The sequence below is a fragment of the Haliotis cracherodii genome, unplaced genomic scaffold, assembly GCF_022045235.1.
Source record: "Haliotis cracherodii isolate W230 unplaced genomic scaffold, xgHalCrac1.p SCAF_37, whole genome shotgun sequence".
Taxonomy (NCBI): domain Eukaryota; kingdom Metazoa; phylum Mollusca; class Gastropoda; order Lepetellida; family Haliotidae; genus Haliotis; species Haliotis cracherodii.
Window position 1 is genome coordinate 99,859 of NW_027266294.1, and position 19,223 is coordinate 119,081.

The following is a 19,223-nucleotide window of genomic DNA, read 5'->3' on the forward strand; positions in this document are numbered from 1 at the left end:
CAAGACGACAGAAACAGCAGTATAGTTAGACTAACATTTAGTCTCTGAAATCTTATATTACACAGCATCTTTCTTGACTCTAAAAATAAAATAAAAATTCCCTATGCTGTGGAATAGAGCTAGCTTGAGCTGGCTAGACTTTCTTTTGTATGTGTTTCTAGATTATTTATTTTTTCATAAAATAAATATATTCCACGGTCATGGTGCAGGACTACAGTATAGAGGGCTCGCATAAAGAACATAGCACTCATAACTGGAAGTAACATAAAGCAGGTCGGTGAACACAGATGTCCTCGCGTAGAATCTAGACTCTAGTAGATCTAACTATAATGTTCTGTGGCTTTATCGTACACAAATTAAATTTTCTGATCACTTCTTGATGCACACAAATAGCCATGCCACGTGGGCGTTCTGTAGGAATAGTGCAAATAAAATGTACATTGTTCACGGAACGCCAATATATTCTCGAATCGATAACCGGTTTCGCCGCGAAAAGTTCACACTCAGAGATTGGCTACGTTTGGCTACTTACTGAGTTGTCAAGTCAGGTGAATCCGACTAGGTCACGAACGAAACCAATACAGACAGTAGGGGCGTGAGCTGGTGTCAGCGCCTGACCTATTAAAATACAAGCTGGGATTTACTTACTCCAATGGCTTCTGCAAAAATACAAATGACTGTAATTACGTATTTTGTTTAGAAGGAACATTTGTAGTTTGTTCCGATCATTTGTATCACACCAGACGCACCGGCTACTTTTTGTTTCAACACTCACTGCATATAGACTAATCTGGAAGATTTCATCATTAACAATGTCCGCCAGGATAGATTATTCTTTCCATATAGAAACCTCTGGCACGTACTCTGTTAATATGTTAACAATTTGACAGGTTCTACCTTAAAACAACTTGCGTGTGTCATTGAAAACCAGCAGGACACACGTCATAACAAAAAAAACACATTCCACTCAGACCTTCAACCCCTTTCGAAATGAGAATAATTCAACCCAATTTTGTGACGTCACTCACAGTAATTCGGTCGTGTTGCGTGTCCATGATGATGTATCGCTCCGCGAGGTTAGTGCAATGAAACCCGCAGACAAAATCGAACATGAATTTATTTATAACAGCACTCTGATAATCGCTCGATGGGTTTTAATGCTCTTACAGGACTCGCCAATCGTCATACGTGTACATATATTTAATCTCTTGCTTGCAGTCAGAAGCCTGTTTGCCGCACTGCATAGTGTTCTTCCGCCATTGTCGCCATAAGGAGGGGAAGAGAAGGCAACGCTGAAGAGTACCAATTATAATTTAAAGATTCTGCTTATTATTCACGGAATATTTTGTGGTTCACACGGTGTTTGGATGTAAACAGTACCGTAGTTTGGCATTTTCGTCTGGAATTTTGTATTCTTTATCTCAGAAACGTGCACAAGTTGTGTGGCGTTGTTTGGAACCTGCTGTGAACGATTCGTAAGGCGCAGTATTATCCTACTGATATAAGAATCTGCTGTGGGACTAGTGATAGCAAGGTAGGTCTTTACCCCCTCTCAGTGTTCTGATAATGTATGTATTGTGTAGTTTGGAATATCAATTTATGGTTCGGCCACAAAAGGGATGAAAGCCTCGCGTTTTCGTTTGAATGGAAACTTAGAAAAGGCTATAGTTCCACAAATACGTTGCATGACAAATCATAACGGTTCTATTTGATGGTTGCCATTGATACGACTGAGGGAGAATATTATTGTGTGTAATGAGGTTGCAGTTAGTATACCAATGTTACCTTATTGCCGACATTTTCACAGGTTGTGTTGGTCGAGGTAGTCGAGATATAGTGAGCAAGATTTGCTGTTTATGGCAGTGTAAGTTTTCACCGTTTTACATTCATTCATGGTGACAATTTCATTTAGGTAATTATTTGGATAATTTGTACTGAAAGCGTAATGCCAGTGCACCTGGACACGAAACATAGCGCTTATTTCGGGCCTATGGTCCGTTCCTCCAAGTGTCACCACAACAGCTATAGTCAGTTCCCCAATACTCTCCACCCAATATAGTCCATTTCCATTTAGCTATGCCTTGAGCAAGCGTGTGCTATTAATAGCTCCTTTCTTTGATTTATAGTTGAACATCCGATCCTGTCCATGATAACGAGGTATTACCAGAGGTAGTTTTACACATGTGAGCTTTATCCCTTTGAAAGTTTCTTACAAATGCTTTCTTTAGGATTGATATTAAAGTAAGTTAGGGGTCATAAGTTATATGCAGGAAATTTAGAGGTGCGTTGCATGGTAATATTACCACATTATACCAAGGTGTTTTGACGGGAGAATCTTTTACTTTATCCGCTTTGGTATCTAAGGTATTTTATGAAGCTGTGTTAAGTTTAACATGTTGAGTGTTTGATTTAATCACATATCATATACCTATGTTATTTACAAGTTTCGAATTACCTTAGTTGCGTACTGTACATACAGTTCTAATTATTTAATAAAAAAAACAGTCATCCTCACAGCTTTGTGAACTTACGTGATTGCTTGATATTTTCAAATGTAATGATTCAGTGAATTAATTCAGAGCACAATGGGCAGACAATGGGGATGTTTTTTTCTGAGTAGGGGATTAAGTTACAGTTCTTTCCCTGATGGATGTCAGTAATGGTGACAAAACTGTCACAATGAGGAATTTGTGTGGATTTAACAAGTTGTAATTCATATATGATTATATAGTAATACTGCAGTCAACTGTGCCATGCCTGGACAAATCTAGTTGGAAGCAATCTCATGTCAACGCTTGTCTAATGCCACACAATAATAATCTAGAATCATTCTGACTCTGAAACAGTTACTAGAATATTTCAGTATTGTTATAAAAGGTGGTTTATTGTATGTGGCAAGGTACATTCAATGTACTTTCCCTTTCATTGTACTTAAAAGCTTTGAATAATGTTCATTTTGTCTATCGGATGATAAATCAGTGAATACTTTGATGAAGAAGTCTTGGCATTTAACTGAACAGGGAGACTTTGTACACAATTTAGTAAAGCAGCTCTTGTTTGAGTCCAGGCCAATCCCATGAGACTGTGAGAACTATGAAACAGACCATAGCCTCATTCTTCTGCTCCTGGCAGCCTGCCAACTCTCACAAAAATAACTGCAGGCTACCTTTGCTCAAAAGGTCAAATGGTTTAGATCCAGTACATCTTTGAAATCAGCCTGTCTTTTTTTGTCATGCATGGGTACAGATGTCCACTGGGTCAAGTGAGTTTGCCACGAACGCTAGAGTGTCAAAACCATGCCTCATACTTCTGCATGTTTTCCAAGCATTGACCCACTTGTTTGTTTACCACTGAGGTGCTAAAAGTGATACCCCAGTAAATATGTAGAATTATATTGACTTCAATCTCAGTGGATTTGTGGTGTTTCTGTGACAATAGACAGAACGCCAGGACATGATTGTTTGCCAACCACAACTACACAGTTTTGATAGTGCTATGAGGATACTCAGTGCCACCAGACAACTGGTGGTAGTTCATAAGCAGGGCTAGAAACTAACATTTTAGTCCAATAGTCCTTACATGATAACATATTTGCAAAACCCTTAAAAATGGCGTTATTTCTACTAGTCCTTATGATACCTTACTATTGGCCAGTTTGGCAAGGACCAGCACTTGTGCCAAGTTCTAAAGCTGACAAGACATCCCTTGTTCTGGGACTAGCAGATTTAATATAAAACATTACAAGGAAAGTGAACATATATTGTAAATTGCTATGTTCTGCATGAGTATTGTTTTATGCCGCTTTTTGCAATATTCCAGCAATATCATGGCGGGAGACACCTGAAAATGGGCTTCACACATTGTACCCATGTGGGGATTCGAACCCAGGTCTACGGCGTGACGAGCCAACGCTTTAACCACTAGGCTACCCCATCGCGCCTGTTCTGCATGAAGAGACTCAGCTGACTGTTATTGATGGCATCATCGTCTTAGTCCGGACCAATGCTGATATATAGTGCTAGCCCACTGAGATACCATGCCACAGTTTAACATGACTACCCCAGTAACAAGTACCATCTTTTGACGTATTTTGGTATGACACTACCGGGGATAGAACACCGGACCTTCCTCTCTCCAAGGCGGATGCTCTACCACTACCAACAGCACCTCAACACCTCTTTTGATATGTTACTGGTGGTAGGTCGTGTCATGGTCCATAAAGTTTATGGTATCCGACTCAAGCCGAAAACTGGGATGGTTACAATCACATCGATATGATCTGTTGACAGTTGTATCGGGGTGTTAGATCAGGGTGTCATGTCCTGTATGAGGTTGGTTTGCTGTTTAACGCCGCCCTCAGCAATATTCCAGCTATATGACGGTGGTCTGTAAATAATCGAGTCTGGACCAGACAATCCAGTGATTGACAACATGAGCATCGATCCACACAATTGGAATCGATGACATGCATCAACCAAGTCAGCGAGCCTGACCACCCAATCCCGTCAGTCGCCTTTTACTGCAAGCATGGGTTGCTGAAGACCAGTTCTACCCTGGATCTTCACGGGTCTACAGTGTGTGCTAAAATCTTGATGTCTAGGAGCACAAACCTCTATAAAATATAGGCATTACTTTCGAGCATTACTTTCGACTTAGTCACAGCATATGGACTATTATTACATTTATAAATTATATCTGTATTTTAATGAGATGAGAAAGTGTCACATGCACTTCTTTAAAAGATGGTATTACCCTGAAACTCGCCCTGCCTAGCAACAATCAAAAGTGATTTTGCCCCATGTGATTAAACCAATGGACTCCAAAGGAGAGAAATATCTTCAGCCAGTCAGCGAGAGCATAACACAAGGTTTGTGCATCAGATGGCAGGTGTGGCCTGGCCCAGTCCTGTGTGCAGAGTTCTGTCCCTTGGACATGCCAGAAACCTTTGATTGTGTGTTCGAATCCCGGTTCGCCCCGATTATGTTTCTAGGTTTGTCAGTACCATACCAGTGCTTGTGGGTTTCAGCAAAGTGGTAAATGTCTAAGATCTGCATCACTTCGAGCTTTTGTACCCCCATCAACCTGACATGCCGTAATATATAACTGGAATACTATTAGAAACAACGTTAAACCCAACTCACTCACTCAGCGTCCCTGTTTACTGGTAATTACCAGTTTTTTACTGGTGAAATTAGGCTTGGACCATTAATTCATGTGACTGCCAGTCCCTGTGCAGGGTAAAAACTAACAGTTTTTGTCCACTAGTTCTTATAATGATAACATATAGCAAAACCCTTAAAATAGGTCAATTTCTACTAGTCCTTAGGATACCTTTACTATTGGGCAGTTTGGTAAGGACTACATGACTAGTGCAAATATCTACCGCTGCTTTGGATCGTCAAATAAAGTACCTTATAAATCTTTGTTGTTGAACAAAACATCGGTGATATTCATATACTCAACAACAAAAGTTCCTGTGACACCAATATTTTAGTGTATTTTTCAAACAAGTAAAGTTTGGTTTTCAATATTGTACTTTTTTTGGTAGTACATGTATGGAACCAAGTCACAAAAACGCAACTGCTACAGAAAAACATGCGTTCCATACAAAATATGCCTTGTTTAGCATTGTGCTGACAACAACCACTCAGAAAAACAACAAGATGACGCAATTATTCAGCATTACAAAATTCCACACCTGTCCGAAAAAGAGCGTCTGCGAGCCATTGCTGTGCTTAAAGCAGGATCGAGTCAGCGTGATGTTGCAAGACAATTTAAAATCCACAGAAACACCATTTGGTGTTTCTGGCAACGTTGGCAACAGACGAATGCAGTCAGAGACTATCCTTGGAGTGGCAGGCCACACGTAACCAATAATGGACAAGACAGCTGGATTCGGACAACACACCTACGAAATCGATTCCAACCAGCACCAGTGACTGCAAGAAGTATCCCTGGCCTTCATTTTGGGAAAAACCCAATAGAGTGATGAATAGATGAGTGAAAAAATATGGGTTACCCAATGAAAAATGTAATAACCCAATTAAAATGGAAACCTTTGAGTAAAAACTCAATTGCTCAAAAAGTTGTCTGGAGCTCTGGTACAGTGTTAATCTCACAGTGTTAACTGAACATGCTGAACAAGCAAGTAGACACAGACTGGATAGTTTCACAATATGGTCATGCCAAGGACTCGATTCCAGGCCAGGTAACAGCCTTGTCAGTGGGGTAGCCTAGTGGTTAAAGCGTTCACTCATCACGCCGAAGGCCCGGGTTCGATTCCCCACATAGGTACATTGTGTGAAGCCCATTACTGGTGTCCAAAGCCATGATATTGCTGAAAGAGACGTACAATCATACTTGCACTTGGTTTGTTTGTTGTTTAACTCCACACTCTCTAATATTCCAGCTATATGACAGCGATCTGTAAATAATCGAGTCTGGACAATACAATGGAAGTAAACGTCAAGGTCCCAGACAAGGCATTACCAACCCCTTAAATTTGAAGTCAGGCAGTCTGTGACTTTTGCTTAAGCGTGAAGCCAGAGTCTCGTAAAATTCTGTTTGGTTTTTAAACTCAGCTGGTAAATCAGTGTTATAACTGCAAACTCTCCTGAAGCTGTAGACTAACATCTAGTCTCTGAAATGAACATATCGTACAGAAAAAAAAGTTGTTCAGTTATCTTAATAAAAATATAATAAAAGGGAGCCCAGTGACTCTCTTCATTTTCTGATACTGCAGTAATCTAGACTTGTCAAACATTATAGACTTGCATGGGCTGTATTTGATATATATTTGTATCAGGGTCTGTAAGAAGGACTACTGAAGCTGATGCAAAGAACCATGTTCATGATGATATGTGCACATATATCAGATTTGGTTCAAGTTTTCCTGGGTCAGGGAAGGGTATCTTATTTAAGGTTGTGTTAGCAGTGCCTGCTGCCAGAGTGCAGACATAGAAAAAATGCAATTCCCCAACATTGCTGTAGCTCTCTGTACTGCGTTTTTCAGCACCAATAATTTGTGGAAAACATGTCATCCTTGACATTTGAGGGTGTCAGGTGAAGGTCGTCGACGTGAGACTCGGATGACATGACATGTTTGTTTTTTGGTTTGTTGTTTAATGCCACACTCAGCAATATTCCATCTATATGACGTCAGTCTGTAAATAATCAAGTCTGGACCATACAATCCAGTGATTGGCATCATGATACAATGATCTGACATAAATTGCATCATTGTTCGAGTCACAAATAACAAAACTCAAGTACAGTTTACACTAATATACAATTCCAAGACTAGTGCCATGACTTGTACATATAATAGTTATATTGACTTCTTAATTTTACCACTGGCTACCTGGAAAAAAATTCTTGTAGCCATATTGGCTACTTGGCCTGTCTGTGAAACTCATTGGACATATTTTAACATTTCATTCAAGAATATATTCTTTTCATGGAAAGGAAAATGTCCCCCTGAACGTGAAGCATGCCTCTGATCTGAGGCTGCCTGTACCCAGTGGGGAATGTGGCCTACACGCCGCTGGATGGCGGTGGTTGTTTTACTTTTAGAAAGGAGATGAGTTGTTGGAGTGTCATGTTGCAAGGTTGGTGGGAAACCATAGTGCTAGAGTATGTGTTGTTACAACTGCCCCCAGATCATTAACCTCTGGAATACTATACTGAGAGGCATTAAAAGCACACACCCACTATCATGCTAAAAGTGGGCGTTATCTGTGTCTGTGTATCTAGTAACTGACATTAAGTAAAGGGGTATACAGAACAGTGTCAAACATCAAATTTTTTAGTTTGAATCCCAACTGCTATGAATGCAATGGCTCGAGAGATGTTGCTGCGCACTTCAATGTCCATCGATCAACTGTTGTCCGACTGCAGCATTGTTACAGGACAACTGGGAGTGTTGCCGACCGTCCTCGACCAGGAACGCTGCCTGTGACGTCACGGAGGCAGAACCAACTCATCATTGTGAGTCACCTTAGGGATCGCTTCAGAACAGCATAACAGACTGCCATGGCATGATGGGAACAAGGGGATGACCAATCTGTGATTGCACAGTCCTACGTCACCTTGCTGCATGAAACATCCGGTGCCGTCGACCCTATCGTGGCCAGATCTTGACTCACCCACACCGTCTTGTGTCTGAACGTTGGGCAGCTGCAGGTGGTCGTCTTGCTCCCAAGCTATGGAGAGATGTCATCTTTTCAGATGAATCACGCTGCAACGTCAGTTTCCCAGATAGTCGCATCCGTGTATACAGACGGAACCATGAAAGTTTTGCTCGAAACTGCATTATTGAACATGATTGTTTTGGGGGTGGAGGTGTCATGGTGTGGGGTGCAATTAATGCCACCTTTCGCTCCGACTTGGTTGTGATTCGTGGAAATCTCAACGACATTGACACAGTGTTGCAAACAGCACTCTTACCGTTCGTTGCTGAGAGGACGACGACATGACGTTAACCAACTGGCGTTCCAACATGATAATGCTCGATCTCATACAGCTTGCTTGACCCGGAATTTCTTGCAACAAAACAATGTCCAGGTGTTAAATTGTCCCTCTCGATCGCCAGATTTGAATCCCATTGAACATTTGTGGCAAAAGCTTGGCCGTAGAGTTCGATGTCATTTGCAACCACCACAGATTGTCGCTTAGTTAACTCAAGCTCTGCAGGTGGGATGGAGGGCCATTCCACAGGCGTTTATTCGAAGACTGCTTATCAATGTCTTACAGACTTCAGACATGCATTGTCACCCATCGTCGTGGGCATACACGTTATTGAACTTTGAACTTTAATTTCATACCTCCTGTATTTGAAATGCTCTCCAGTCATTGGTTTGCATTAAAACCTGAGAAAAACAACATCATTTTCTCAAGATTGATCTCCATTTCACGTTTTATGATCTTTTCATGTTATATCATGTGTGATATTATCACTGTCGCATGATTTTGACTGGTGTATGTTTTTAATGCCTCTCAGTGTAGTAATGACTCCATTTCTGAGCTTTGTAAGTCCCAAAGTCATATTTCTGCTGTAAGGCTTATCAGTTTGGTCAGTAATTGATCACTTGACCCACACAGGTATTCACTACACCTGCATAGATATTCAACTCATACCAAGAGATTCACTTGACCCACATGTATTCACTTGACCCACACAGATACTCACTTGACCCACACAGGTGTTCACTTGACCCACACAGGTGTTCACTTGACCCACACAGATATTCACTTGACCCTCACAGGTGTTCACTTGACCCACACAGGTGTGAACTTGATCCACACATGTATTCACTTGATCCTCACATGTATTCACTTGACCCACACATGTATTCACTTGATCCACACATGTATTCACTTGATCCACACATGTATTCACTTGACCCACACATGTATTCACTTGATCCACACATGTATTCACTTGACCCACACATGTATTCACTTGATCCACACATGTATTCACTTGACCCACACATGTATTCACTTGATCCACACATGTATTCACTTGACCCACACATGTATTCACTTGACCCACACATGTATTCACTTGACCCACTAAGGTATTCACTTGACCCACACAGGTGTGAACTTGACCCACGCATGTATTCACTTGACCATGTTGACCCACACAGGTGTGAACTTGACCCACGCATGTATTCACTTGACCCACGCATGTATTCACTTGACCCAAACAGGTATTGATTCTACTTCCATTAGATGCAGCTTTTAAAACATAATCATGGATGTTAACAAGTTTTGATATGTAGTTTCAGATTAACTCTTTTCAACAGTGCATGCCGGTACACAGGTCGAGACATCACGTGTCCCAATACACCACATTGCTGGTACACCGAACGAGACGTCATGTGTCCACACCGCATGTTGGTAATCTGGCCGAGACGTCCCCACACATCGCATGCTGGTACACCAGCCTAAACGTCGCCATGTAACAAATATATAATTTTATCAATAAAAACCTACTAGTCATATCATTCATTTATTAAATCTTTCACTTTTCACAGTGTCTTTAAACATGTGCAAGTATTTCATTTAAAAAATCATATTTTATTGATAGATTTTAAATTATTAACTATTTTCCGTAATTCTGGCGTTCATGCTTCGACAACAGGTCCATATCGATAATGTCAAAGAGCAAAATAAATACATTTCAAGCAAATCTTTAGATGAATTAAATAATGTATTAAATATGATCTACAAAAAATATCTCTAAAAGTCGTCAAACATACAGCTCAGTTTCTATTTCCATCTTTTTGTATGATTGTGTAATGTACGTGAAATGCCATCTTGGCTTTTGTGTTTTTTATGCTTGGGCTACGATGTTTAATGCCAAAATATGTGCATGAGAAATCTTTGTGACAGGTTCCATATTATTAAGATGGATTGCAATTTCCTGCTTAAAACAATTTAACCACAACTATTTTTAAACCAAAATCTTTCGTCTAAATCTGAAATATGTCACGTAGTAGGATGATACACCGATGCGTCTGTGAATCTAAATTTTTTTACTTCTCGATACAAGTATTAATCTCTGGAGATTCCGGGTAAAAATACAGATCCCCAGTAACCTTTGTTTGTCTCCCGTGGGGATTCCAGGGTAAGTATATTGCTTCCCAAAGACTAGAGGTGCATGGTATTACCCGGTATACCAGATTTTAAATACTAATGAATGCATATCACAATATGTTTGGATGATATAGGTTTGTACTGCATTTTTCAAAATCATGCATATTTTCATCTTATTAGCTAAGTTTACTTCAGTGGCAAGTCGAATTGAACTTATGAAATTCGGAAATTAGCAACCTATTCCTGTTATCGAAAAAGTGAAACTATTCGCAAACAGCCTCCTATATGATGTGTGTATTGTGCATACTTTGTGACCATACATGTAGCATGCACAATGGTGGATGAAGACACAAAGATAAGGGGTCCAAAATATGTCAGGGAAGACCACTGGATCCACTTTTATTCAGGTTCACAACATTTACAGATGAAAGAACATATGCAATATATTCTGGTACAGACGGTTTCGCAATACACGCGTCACTATTGCAATAAATTGCAATGTGAAAATCAGGCCTTAACCTATCACTACAAGTGACATTTGCTTGTCGTAAGAGGTGACTCCATGGATTGGGTTGTGAGGCTAAGTCATCGCATTCCAGTTGCGCGGATCAAAGCTCATGATGTCAATCACTGGATTACCTGCTCCAGGGGTGTATATTTAAAGACTGCCGTCATGTAGCTGGAATAGGCTAATTTGCTGTGTTAAACAATAAACAAACGAAAGGATTCTTCAAAGGCAATTTGGATGTGTGTTTTTCCGGCATGGTTTCCCCATTGGGCTACAACGCTGCCTGTGACGTCACGGAGGCAGAACCAACTCATCATTGTGAGTCACCTTAGGGATCGCTTCAGAACAGCATAACAGACTGCCATGGCATGATGGGAACAAGGGGATGACCAATCTGTGATTGCACAGTCCTACGTCACCTTGCTGCATGAAACATCCGGTGCCGTCGACCCTATCGTGGCCAGATCTTGACTCACCCACACCGTCTTGTGTCTGAACGTTGGGCAGCTGCAGGTGGTCGTCTTGCTCCCAAGCTATGGAGAGATGTCATCTTTTCAGATGAATCACGCTGCAACGTCAGTTTCCCAGATAGTCGCATCCGTGTATACAGACGGAACCATGAAAGTTTTGCTCGAAACTGCATTATTGAACATGATTGTTTTGGGGGTGGAGGTGTCATGGTGTGGGGTGCAATTAATGCCACCTTTCGCTCCGACTTGGTTGTGATTCGTGGAAATCTCAACGACATTGACACAGTGTTGCAAACAGCACTCTTACCGTTCGTTGCTGAGAGGACGACGACATGACGTTAACCAACTGGCGTTCCAACATGATAATGCTCGATCTCATACAGCTTGCTTGACCCGGAATTTCTTGCAACAAAACAATGTCCAGGTGTTAAATTGTCCCTCTCGATCGCCAGATTTGAATCCCATTGAACATTTGTGGCAAAAGCTTGGCCGTAGAGTTCGATGTCATTTGCAACCACCACAGATTGTCGCTTAGTTAACTCAAGCTCTGCAGGTGGGATGGAGGGCCATTCCACAGGCGTTTATTCGAAGACTGCTTATCAATGTCTTACAGACTTCAGACATGCATTGTCACCCATCGTCGTGGGCATACACGTTATTGAACTTTGAACTTTAATTTCATACCTCCTGTATTTGAAATGCTCTCCAGTCATTGGTTTGCATTAAAACCTGAGAAAAACAACATCATTTTCTCAAGATTGATCTCCATTTCACGTTTTATGATCTTTTCATGTTATATCATGTGTGATATTATCACTGTCGCATGATTTTGACTGGTGTATGTTTTTAATGCCTCTCAGTGTAGTAATGACTCCATTTCTGAGCTTTGTAAGTCCCAAAGTCATATTTCTGCTGTAAGGCTTATCAGTTTGGTCAGTAATTGATCACTTGACCCACACAGGTATTCACTACACCTGCATAGATATTCAACTCATACCAAGAGATTCACTTGACCCACATGTATTCACTTGACCCACACAGATACTCACTTGACCCACACAGGTGTTCACTTGACCCACACAGGTGTTCACTTGACCCACACAGATATTCACTTGACCCTCACAGGTGTTCACTTGACCCACACAGGTGTGAACTTGATCCACACATGTATTCACTTGATCCTCACATGTATTCACTTGACCCACACATGTATTCACTTGATCCACACATGTATTCACTTGATCCACACATGTATTCACTTGACCCACACATGTATTCACTTGATCCACACATGTATTCACTTGACCCACACATGTATTCACTTGATCCACACATGTATTCACTTGACCCACACATGTATTCACTTGATCCACACATGTATTCACTTGACCCACACATGTATTCACTTGACCCACACATGTATTCACTTGACCCACTAAGGTATTCACTTGACCCACACAGGTGTGAACTTGACCCACGCATGTATTCACTTGACCATGTTGACCCACACAGGTGTGAACTTGACCCACGCATGTATTCACTTGACCCACGCATGTATTCACTTGACCCAAACAGGTATTGATTCTACTTCCATTAGATGCAGCTTTTAAAACATAATCATGGATGTTAACAAGTTTTGATATGTAGTTTCAGATTAACTCTTTTCAACAGTGCATGCCGGTACACAGGTCGAGACATCACGTGTCCCAATACACCACATTGCTGGTACACCGAACGAGACGTCATGTGTCCACACCGCATGTTGGTAATCTGGCCGAGACGTCCCCACACATCGCATGCTGGTACACCAGCCTAAACGTCGCCATGTAACAAATATATAATTTTATCAATAAAAACCTACTAGTCATATCATTCATTTATTAAATCTTTCACTTTTCACAGTGTCTTTAAACATGTGCAAGTATTTCATTTAAAAAATCATATTTTATTGATAGATTTTAAATTATTAACTATTTTCCGTAATTCTGGCGTTCATGCTTCGACAACAGGTCCATATCGATAATGTCAAAGAGCAAAATAAATACATTTCAAGCAAATCTTTAGATGAATTAAATAATGTATTAAATATGATCTACAAAAAATATCTCTAAAAGTCGTCAAACATACAGCTCAGTTTCTATTTCCATCTTTTTGTATGATTGTGTAATGTACGTGAAATGCCATCTTGGCTTTTGTGTTTTTTATGCTTGGGCTACGATGTTTAATGCCAAAATATGTGCATGAGAAATCTTTGTGACAGGTTCCATATTATTAAGATGGATTGCAATTTCCTGCTTAAAACAATTTAACCACAACTATTTTTAAACCAAAATCTTTCGTCTAAATCTGAAATATGTCACGTAGTAGGATGATACACCGATGCGTCTGTGAATCTAAATTTTTTTACTTCTCGATACAAGTATTAATCTCTGGAGATTCCGGGTAAAAATACAGATCCCCAGTAACCTTTGTTTGTCTCCCGTGGGGATTCCAGGGTAAGTATATTGCTTCCCAAAGACTAGAGGTGCATGGTATTACCCGGTATACCAGATTTTAAATACTAATGAATGCATATCACAATATGTTTGGATGATATAGGTTTGTACTGCATTTTTCAAAATCATGCATATTTTCATCTTATTAGCTAAGTTTACTTCAGTGGCAAGTCGAATTGAACTTATGAAATTCGGAAATTAGCAACCTATTCCTGTTATCGAAAAAGTGAAACTATTCGCAAACAGCCTCCTATATGATGTGTGTATTGTGCATACTTTGTGACCATACATGTAGCATGCACAATGGTGGATGAAGACACAAAGATAAGGGGTCCAAAATATGTCAGGGAAGACCACTGGATCCACTTTTATTCAGGTTCACAACATTTACAGATGAAAGAACATATGCAATATATTCTGGTACAGACGGTTTCGCAATACACGCGTCACTATTGCAATAAATTGCAATGTGAAAATCAGGCCTTAACCTATCACTACAAGTGACATTTGCTTGTCGTAAGAGGTGACTCCATGGATTGGGTTGTGAGGCTAAGTCATCGCATTCCAGTTGCGCGGATCAAAGCTCATGATGTCAATCACTGGATTACCTGCTCCAGGGGTGTATATTTAAAGACTGCCGTCATGTAGCTGGAATAGGCTAATTTGCTGTGTTAAACAATAAACAAACGAAAGGATTCTTCAAAGGCAATTTGGATGTGTGTTTTTCCGGCATGGTTTCCCCATTGGGCTACAACAACGTCATCAGGAACATCCCCAATTTGCTGTTTGTGTTCACGAGTTTGGGAGTTCACAATGGCAACAACATCCTAAAACAAAAACACTCCGGCAAAGAATCTTTGTTCAAAATCTTCTGCAGTCATTCACAAGTCACAATCATTGTTTTGAGAGCTGTTATTTCAGTCTTGAAAAAATTAAAAGGCATTTTGGTATTGAATTACTTTGTCTTGTTTTGATGATCACAACACTATTATTTTAGTATCAATAATGGTTGTTGTCATTGTAGGTTTCTACAAATACTATGTGGGAATATTTCTGTTGTGTAGAATCAGCAGGAAAATGTTTGAATGCAGTGGCATGGAGATCACTTATGCTGGCACATAGTAAAGATAAAACCGAAGTGGTGAGTGAGTGAGTGAGTATGGTTTTACGCCGCTTTTAGCAATATTCCAGCAATATCACGGCGGGGTACACCAGAAATGGGCTTCACACATTGTACCCATGTCGGGAATCGAACCCGGGTCTTCAGTGTAACGAGCGAACGCTTTAACCACTAGGCTACCCAACCGCCCCATCTGAAGTGGTGAGAGCAAGGGGCAAGGTGAACTGGGCTTTGACGTCGCGCTCAAGATTATTGCACTTTTGTAGCATCTTAAACTTGCACGGGTCTATGCATACAGTCCCCAATAGCTTTTGCTTGTCACCCTGTGGGGATTCCGGGTAATGATATTATACTTAAACTTGCATGCGTCTATGCATACCTGCGGGCAGGTGGATTGATGCCAGTTGTATAATGCTAGACTTCTGAGATGCCATGCTGCAACCTGTGAAGATCCAAGTTAGAATTGTTCTTCAGCAACCAATGCTTATCCTAAGAGGCGACTATGCTTGTCGTAAGAGATGACTAACAAAATTTGGATGTCATGTTTGCTGGTTGATGCATGTCATCATATCCGAAATTGCGTAGATCAATGCTCATGCTGTCAATCAAGGGATTGTCTGGTCCAGATTTGATTATTTGCAGGCAGTGTCATAAAGCTGGAGTATACTGAGTGCATATGCTTGAAGTCACATTTACTGATGTCCTGTATCTGGGCCGGATGTTGGGATACCTCCCTGTGATAATTACTGTCACTGTGTTGTGTGTCTACTTCTTTCTTGAAGTCACATTTACTGATGTCCCCTATCTGGGCCGGATGTTGGGATACCTCCCTGTGATAATTACTGTCACTGTGTCTTGTGTCTACTTCTTTCTCAGTCTCTGAGTTGACTTGCATTGATTTGTCTTTTGGAATAATTTTCTGTAAATTTGATGCTACTAACTAGAGTCTGGCATTGGATAATTGGATAAGTGTCTGTAAACGCAGACTGATGCTTGTATCGGGTAATATTGAAAACTTGGACATTTTCTACAGAAAAACCTTTTCCAATATGAAAGGTCAAGGTTATGACAATATTAACATGTACAATGTAAATGCTATAAATTGAACTCATTTAACATGTTTGAAGGACATTATGAACATGTTGACAGTACTTAGACAAAGTCCTGTAATAATAATAAAAAAGCCATCTTCATGAATCATGGAAAGGAGTCTTGGATCATAGACATTGTGAGATGTCAGTCAGAGGGCTTCTTGATAGACGTTGACTGTGAGATGTGTAAGTAGGGTTTGATGTCTAATGATTATGTAAGATTTTGTTGACAGTGATGGCTGTTTGATGTATGATAATGATAATAATTGTTCTGATTTGTTGACAGTGATGGCTGTTTGATGTGTGATAATGATGATAATTTGATAATTGTTCCATTTTGTTGTGAGAGCTGTCTGATGTGTGACAATGATAATTGTTCCGTTTTGTTGAAAGTGAGGGCTGTCTGTGTGTGATAATGGTGATAATTGTTAAGTTTTGTTGACAGTGAGAGCTGTCTGTGTGTGATAATGGTGATAATTGTTCAGTTTTGTTGACAGTGAGAGCTGTCTGATGTGTGATAATGATAATCATGATAATTGTTCTGTTTTGTTGACGGTGAGAGCTGTTTGATCCGTGATAATGATAATTGTTCAGTTTGGTTGAAGGTGAGAGCTGTTTGATCCATGATAATGATAATTGTTCTGTTTTGTTGACGGTGAGAGCTGTTTGATCCGTAATAATGATAATTGTTCTGTTTTGTTGACAGTGAGAGCTGTCTGATGTGAGCGGTCCGGCAGATGATGTGAGACCCAGTCTACCTGGATGGTTCGTGTGCCTCAGTGACCATGAGCCTAGGCAGTGACGAGGTGAACTATCTCGTTTACCGCTACCTGCAGGAATCAGGTAATTTCAATTTTTCTCTCTATATTGAGTGTTGGACAGACAGTTTTTTTGGTGTAATTAGGAAATGTTTTGAAGAGAGGGACTATACATGTACAGAAAATGATTCAAGTTCTCATCCCTACTCCAGATTGGGAATGTGTTTGCAAGTGAGTTGTACATGTGAGCCAGCCTTGATCAGCATTGTCAGTGTTCACTTGAAGATTTCCACTCAGTCTGGCTCAGTGATGTCCTGTTGAATGAATATACAGTGTAGCCAGCATCGAGAGTGTATTGACATAGTAATACTGCAGTGTTGAGAGTGTATTGCATACCAGGCTTCATAGTAATACTGCAGTGTTGAGAGTGTATTGCATACCTGGCTTCATAGTAATACTGCAGTGTTAAGAGTGTATTGCATACCTGGCTTCATAGTAATACTGCACTGTTGAGAGTGTATTGCATACCAGGCTTCATAGTAATACTGCAGTGTTGAGAGTGTATTGACGACCTGGCTTCCTAGTAATACTGCAGTGTTGAGAGTGTATTGACGACCTGGCTTCATAGTAATACTGCAGTGTTGAGAGTGTATTGCATACCTGGCTTCATAGTAATACTGCAGTGTTAAGAGTGTATTGCATACCTGGCTTCATAGTAATACTGCAGTGTTAAGAGTGTATTGCATACCTGTCTTCATAGTAATACTGCAGTGTTGAGAGTGTATTGACGACCTGGCTTCCTAGTAATACTGCAGTGTTGAGAGTGTTTGGGCAGCCAGTATTGCATACCTGGCTTCATAGTAATACTGCAGTGACGAGAGTGTATTGCATACCTGGCTTCATAGTAATATTGCAGTGTTGAGAGTGTATTGCATACCTGGCTTCCTAGTAATACTGCAGTGTTGTGAAACACCGATGAAGGGTGGGTATCCAGTGTTGATTGTATTTGACAGCAAGTATTGACGACCTGGCTTCACAGTAATTGTATTATACAATGGTATTGTGGGACACAGATGTAGGCCAGGCAGTGGTTGTGTTGTGACAGGGTGCAGTCATAATGGCTTCTAGCTGACCTATCCTTGGCAACACAAGGGGTGGGATAAGATTAGAAGCTTTGCTGCCAGTCCAGACAGAATCTCTCTGACTTCGACCACACATGTATGCTAGAGGGAAGAAGGTGGGATGGGGACTCCCTATATGCGGACTCGGTCCATCTATAGATGTATGCTAGAGGGAAGAAGGTGGGATGGGGACTCCCAACATGCGGACTCGGTCCATCTATAGATGTATGATGCTAGCGCGAAGAAGGTGGGATGGGGACTCCCTATATGTGGACTCGGTCCATCTATAGATGTATGCTAGAGGGAAGAAGTTTTGGATGGGGGCTCCCAATATGTGGACTCGGTCCATCTATAGATGTATGATGCTAGCGCGAAGAAGGTGGGATGGGGACTCCCTATATGTGGACTCGGTCCATCTATAGATGTATGATGCTAGAGGGAAGAAGGTGGGATGGGGACTCCCAACATGCGGACTCGGTCCATCTATAGATGTATGATGCTAGCGCGAAGAAGGTGGGATGGGGACTCCCAACATGCGGACTCGGTCCATCTATAGATGTATGCTAGAGGGAAGAAGTTTTGGATGGGGGCTCCCAATATGTGGACTCGGTCCATCTATAGATGTATGATGCTAGCGCGAAGAAGGTGGGATGGGGACTCCCAATATGTGGACTCGGTCCATCTATAGATGTATGATGCTAGAGGGAAGAAGGTGGGATGGGGGCTCCCAATATGTGGACTCGGTCCATCTGTAGATGTATGATGCTAGCGCGAAGAAGGTGGGATGGGGGCTCCCAATATGTGGACTCGGTCCATCTATAGATGTATGATGCTAGAGGGAAGGTGGGATGGGGGCTCCCAATATGTGGACTCGGTCCATCTGTAGATGTATGATGCTAGCGCGAAGGAGGTGGGATGGGGGCTCCCAATATGTGGACTCTGTCCATCTATAGATGTATGATGCTAGAGGGAAGAAGGTGGGATGGGGACTCGGTCCATCTATAGATGTATGATGCTAGAGCGAAGAAGTTTTGGATGGGGGCTCCCAATATGTGGAC

General features: G+C 41.0%; 1 protein-coding gene across 1 annotated transcript in view; it reads left to right on the forward strand.

Moving 5' to 3' along the window:
- Window positions 1–1,061: 1,061 nt before the first annotated feature.
- The window catches only part of LOC139477868 (F-box-like/WD repeat-containing protein TBL1XR1), a 63,911-nt gene continuing 45,749 nt past the window's right edge, over window positions 1,062–19,223 (forward strand). Inside the window, exons 1-2 of the mRNA XM_071260303.1 lie at window positions 1,062–1,534; window positions 16,993–17,129. Coding sequence (XP_071116404.1) covers window positions 17,072–17,129 — 58 coding nt within the window. The 5' untranslated portion in view covers window positions 1,062–1,534; window positions 16,993–17,071. The remainder of the gene's footprint in view (window positions 1,535–16,992; window positions 17,130–19,223) is intronic.